Raw genomic sequence first — 6,109 nt, forward strand, 5'->3', positions numbered from 1 at the left:
GGAAAACTAGAGTTGGATCCAAAATGAAATCAAGAAAAAACATCATATTTTGCTTATTTCTTATTCTCTATGTGGACACAGCACCATCTTTTCCTACGCAGAATCTATATTTGCTTTGTTCACTTATTTGTAGCTTTTGGTGGCAAACACGTGCCACTGAGACACAAAGGTAAACGTTTAAGTTTGTGTGCAAGTCAACAGCTTTCCCATCAGTTTGAGTCAGTCACTGTTGGACTGTGGCCACCTGGCAGAGTGCCTTGAATTCCTTCGACAGGAATAAATTCAGGGATGTCTTTCACTACAAGTTGGTAAATGGCGTTTGGCTTCTGGCCTACAAGATATGTAAGATTTTAAAACAAATGTATGCAGATGATATTATTTGTCTCCTGTGTCACTTTAATAGAAAGTTGTAAGCATCAAGCACACACCGACAGTGTAGCTACAAAAAAGGAAAATGTTGTCTTTAAATTGTTATTATTCTCTATTGAATGATGCGCTTACTGAGCTCCATCGTGCTCCTTAATTTCCCGGGAGCGTTATATCACCGAACAGTGGAGCTGATTCTTTAAACTGTAGGGATGGCCCGCTTGAAGCTGACGCTCCGGAGCGTGTGTCGAAAAAAACAACACACTGGTTCAGAAGCACTGTGTCGAGGCTTGCTTCGTTTGGCAAAAGTCACGTGACCAGTGACGTCCGAAGCTTCATTACGCACGTAACTGCTTCGGTACCTGATTCAAACGGATATAAGGAAGTGAATCATCCACGGGATTCGTGGAGTGTGTTGATGGTGACAGATAGCGAACAGGTGATCATTCCACTGACAGATATGGAGCCAGCGAGGAAGAGAGGACGTTCTGGCGTGTGGGAATATTTTGAGTTGATTTTGCTCAATTCATTTTATCTGCCGAAGTGAAAAACTTGAAATGTCCAAAATCATGTTTTCATAATGTAAATATCATTACAGCATATGACTTTAGGAACACTTCCATGTGAATTAAAGCTAATGAAGACTACAAAAATGTATTTGACACTATACGTACATTACATTGCTACAGTTTAGAAAATCATTTTGTTTATTGTTTTTAGGTGATAGTCTGCAGGACCCAGGGATACCTGCATATCTACCAGCTTGCAGTGTGGTTCCTGCACTCCACAGCCTCTTCTGTTCCATGCAAGTGGATTTTCTCCAGGGCAGGAGAAACTATTTCTAAGAAAAGAAACAGACTCAGCCAGCGCACAGTGACACTAATCCTCTTTTTAAATGTAAATAACAAAAGGGCTACCTGACATAGAGCATGTTTTTACTTTGCAAGTTCTTGATTAGGGGTGGGTTTTGATTATCGCCTTTCTGATTACAATCCATGCTAAATTGAATAAAGTGATATTGATTCATTAAAATCCCGTGTCGATTTGTAAATTAACGTTATTATGCCTGAAACGCCAGCATCTCAGGTTAAACCTCACAACATGTCGTCAAACACCATACAGCTAAAACAGTAACTGGGAGCAGGTTTACGGATTCTGCATACAAACGTGAACACAGAGCGCGGACCCGACGCGTCAGAGTCAGATTTTGGTGCGTCGTCGGGTCCGCGCTGTGTTTGCCTCTTTTTTTTCCGCTGGCTTCTGCAGCTGCAGGTTTCATAACTCTCTGTTTACATCTCTAATTAAGTCTCACATGTGTCAGCTTTCTTTTAATAGATACGAAATTATGGATATATACTGTTAAATGATCAGAATTGTAATATTTCTGACTGAGGCAAAACTTTCCAGATTCCAATCAAATTGAATCGGATCCTGTATCGAATCAAAAATGATTCTACAAATCAGTGACGATGCAGCCGTACTCAGCTCCCTAAGCATTTTCCCTTTCCAGTTCACAATCAATCCCACCCCTAGGTCAAAAATATGTATAGGACAATTGGCCTCATCTAATATTTTGTATGAACCTGTCCAGCTGTCCAGTGATTAAACGACAAGTAGATGGAGGCAGGACTTCACAGCAGGGGCATACTCCATAATGTGCTGTGCATTCTCATATGTATATTATATATATTGCTCACTTATTGTATTTACCAACATCAAGGAGTTATGAGCAAAGAAAGGCCACACCATAGTGCATGTTTAAATAGGGAAAGTTTATTGATCAAAATGTATTACGCAAATACGCATTACATTTTTTTCAGCCCCCCAATCGAGAAAACAAAACCAATTACATGTTCAAAGCAACGGAACGGTGGCCCAATATCAGAGAGAACTCCACTCTTGAGTGAGCAGTGATAATTGAGCAGTCCGTTTTATTTTGCAGATTCAAGCTGCTCTTCAAAATTTTCACCACCAGATGTCACCGGAGAGGACTGTGTTGAAAAGCTTCGAGTAATGAACCGTTTTTCAATACAAGCTTCAGTGCTTCGGAAAGCTTCATTTGGCCATCACTATTAAACTGGTAGCTTCTCTGTAAATGGGACTCGCTTTCAGAGGAATGCAAAACCTACATATTATCAGCTCCACAAACTTCGGGAACAAGCAGTGCAACAGTCCTACAGATATTAGGAAAAGTAATGCAAGAAGGACATTAACCTTCTTGTTGTCCAAGAGAACAGTGACTTGTCTTCGTGGTTTTCTCAATTTCTTACAGACTTAGAAACAACTCTAAAATGCAACAAGCAAGTCATCTGTGGCTGTTTTTCAGCTTGTTGAAATCCTGTAATGTGCCACATCAACTGCTACCCAAGGTTTCTGGTTTTGGTTTGAGTCCTATCTGATAATCAGATCTGAAAACTCAGAGGTCACTGATTCTACGTGTTGTTGGGTGGATGAAAAACACTTGAGAGACATTGACTTCGGTTCTTGTTGTGTCATTGTATTGTTTCCCCTCCTGATCAGTAGTTTCTCTGTAAATACTCTATGTGAAAGTGTGATTAGAAATAAAAGCATTGCCAATGGAAATGGTGTCTAAGCTGTAAAAAAAGCAGACTGAACAACACACAAATCAAATGACACAGATGACAAGTAAACAGACTTGCTTTATTTGTTACAAAAACAACAGAAGACAGATCTGTAGAAACAACTCTGGAGATAATTTGATCACGACTTTCATGAAGATGAAATGTCATATTCCGCTTGTAAACCCTGTTCCTAACATGAGTGTACACTTCTTTAGCCCATTTCCTACCCTCCAACCCAACCCCCACCCTTTCTTCCTTTACTTTGAGCCAGTGGAAAGCAAAGCAATGAGTCCTGAAGAGGCACTGATGGACAGAATATAGTTGCTGGGAAAAGGTGGGTTAAGGTAAACACTGGTAAGAAAAGTTTGCAGATATGAAGCATACAGTGTTACTTTTGACAGGGAGTTTTCTTTAGTTTTAGTCATAATTTAAACATCAAATTTCTTTTAGTCAACTAAATATTGTAAGATTATCATAGCCTGAAATAATCGGTTTTCTATTAATCTGTTAAGATGTGTTAAAAGGATAAATCTGCTACAACAAAACCTGTCATACATTTTCAACTTAAATATACTTGTGAACTAAATACCGCCACATACAGACGTGAAAGGATACACGGTGGGGTTGAAGTTCTTGAGCAGGAAGAAAGAGGCGACGATGACGAGAACCAGGAAGAGTGTGTTGTTGTAGAAGATGGAGAAGGTGGTGGCCTCGTAGTCGGCGACCTCGTTCTTCTTCCACAGAATTCTGGACAGGAGATAAAAACCAAATGTCGTCCTTGTTGTCTACGTGTACCAGGTTAACGCAGACTTTGTTAGAGACTGTGTGTGAACAGAAACAAGGTGGTTGATGTCAAACATAGATTTATACTCAATTTGTGCTCACTGGGTTGGTCCACTTAAATGCAAACAGCGACAATGCCACAGCTCCATCAGCATTTATACCAGCGCTGAGGGTGTGAGAACGCCCTGCTGTATTCTCCTGAAGAGTCGCCACTCAGACAAAACCTTTTCCCAGAACGTGTCTTCTTTTCACAATGTTGGAACATCTCCCTCTATATAATCTCGGACTCTCTGATCCTCAGTACTGATTTATCATCATACTTTTGACTTTTGATGTACGGTGACGTTCACAAGGGCGAGACCAGTGAAGATAAATGGGTCATTAACGCGACCAGAAGAAACTGCACCTGAGTTTAGCACCTAACGCTGGCAGAAGAGGGTGTTGCTGTGGTATGTTGACATGAGATTATGGTGTAACTATTATGAATATAATACAGACTAAAATACTGTAAACCTGTAAGCTCACGTATTAGTGATCTGTCCCATTCTCACCACAAAGGCTGACTGCTGCTTTCACACATTCATTACAGTTATAAAGACTTTCTGCCTGTGTAATTCATTTGCCAGAAAAAATAAAAGTTAAAGATAAAGTTGGTAAAGTTTATAATTTATAATTTCACTTTTAAGATTACTGACACAAACCAGAAATACTCACATCAGTCTGCAGCTTTCCCAGAGACAAAAAACTGTGTCGCACCACTGAATGAGGTACGTAAAACTGTATCAGTACAGGCTCAGAGTCGGATTTCTATATAACCTACTTCCACTTGGTTTGAAACACCACCTAAATTGGTGGCCCCTCCACACAGATAAGCAAACGCAAGTGTGTAGAGAGCGTGTAGTTGCTGAATTTGAATTGGGCTTACGTGTGCACTACGTTTTACCTCTCGTCTTTCTCCTTGCGGGACATCTTGCGGTTGTCAGCCTCAGACAACTTCCTGGTTACCTCCTTTGAAACAGCATCCTCACGTTTCTGTGCGACCCTGGAGTGTGATGAGCGGAAGATCACAAGCATTAAGACTTTAATCAAATTCAAAACACAACAGCAACTCCCAGTAGATTCAGTTTCCAATAAGAAGTAACAAAATCATTTCTGAACTCAGTCTGTTGATTCTTAATCCGTTTCAAAGTTTCCCCAATGAATAACATCACATCTGTCAATCAAGTTGATCGAATTAAAAAAGCTCTAACTCTACAGAGACAGTTTGATTCCCTATTTGTGTTCAAACGACTGATGATTATATGTTTGTGTTCTTGTCCCCATGTAACTGAAGTTAAAAGGTATGAATAAAGTATAATATGAGGCCCATTTAACCAAGCAGCAACGGGTGTTTAGTGGATTTGTCCCTCTTACTTGTGTTTGAGCACAAACTTGACGTTCTTGTAGGCAAAAGCAACCAAGTAGGTGCTGACCAGAGTCATCACAGCATACAGAACTGCAGACTGGACCAGGTCCATATGCCAGATCCTCCAAAACAGCCCTAAAGAGAGGAAAAACAAGCACAAAACGCTGCTCAAACTAATTATCTGAAACTGGAGTTTTTCAAGTAAAATCTCCCAAAGCTTTTTGTGTTTTGATTCATTTGTTGCTGCACTTCGTATCACAGCGTTATTACGAGGTCACGTTAGCATTCCCGATCAATATTATTAACTGTGCTTATGTGTTATATCTCTGAACATTACGTGAGCTTATATATGTAAAGTAGCGGCTCTGAAAACCTCGTTTTTATTGACAGTTTCTCAATTTTAATCCTCCACTCACTCAGTGTTAGCTAAATTAGCGGTTAGCACCAGCTAGCTTCCTCAGCCTATGCTGTACTCACAGATGGGGATGGCAGAAACGATGAGTGCATTTCCGTAAAACAGAGCTGTGGACTTTGCCGATAAGTTTCTGCTGAAATCCTGAAGGAGAAGATCTTCTTCTGACTGCTGCTTGTTGCTGCTTTTGGGAGCCATGAGTGCTCACTGAACCTTCTGCCTGCTGCTGAGCTCCGGGTAGAAGAAGACTGACACGTCGGTGAATGGAGAAGAAGAGGAGAAGAGAGACGCGTCAGCACTCCGGCTTCTTCTTCTTTGTTTGGATGACGACGGAGACGCTGTGGCTTTTTGCTGCCCTCCACAGGACGATAAGGACACAGCACTTGTGCCGTTGCACAATAGCCTACTTTAACGATATTTTTGTGCACCTTAATATAATGGGCATTTTGACATGAAGAATTAGGTAAACACGTCTGTTTCTGATCACATTAATGAGGGCTGTTTCATGTAGGACCACAAGCCTAACTAAAGTGACTGGTAACAGGGTTATAGAGCTATCAG

At 40.7% G+C, this 6,109-nt stretch overlaps 1 protein-coding gene across 1 annotated transcript; it reads right to left on the minus strand.

Moving 5' to 3' along the window:
• Positions 1 to 3,006: 3,006 nt before the first annotated feature.
• On the minus strand, positions 3,007 to 5,825 carry ssr3 (signal sequence receptor, gamma). The gene is made up of 5 exons (XM_080890041.1): positions 5,614 to 5,825; positions 5,145 to 5,271; positions 4,675 to 4,773; positions 3,564 to 3,695; positions 3,007 to 3,272 (listed from the first exon to the last, which is right to left on the minus strand). Exons 1-5 carry the CDS (start codon positions 5,744 to 5,746, stop codon positions 3,206 to 3,208), a joined length of 558 nt encoding a protein of 185 aa, XP_080746167.1. The 5' UTR covers positions 5,747 to 5,825; the 3' UTR covers positions 3,007 to 3,205.
• Between the last annotated feature and the right edge of the window lie 284 nt (positions 5,826 to 6,109).

Source organism: Rhamphochromis sp. 'chilingali' (assembly GCF_963969265.1).
Source record: "Rhamphochromis sp. 'chilingali' genome assembly, chromosome: 8".
Taxonomy (NCBI): domain Eukaryota; kingdom Metazoa; phylum Chordata; class Actinopteri; order Cichliformes; family Cichlidae; genus Rhamphochromis; species Rhamphochromis sp. 'chilingali'.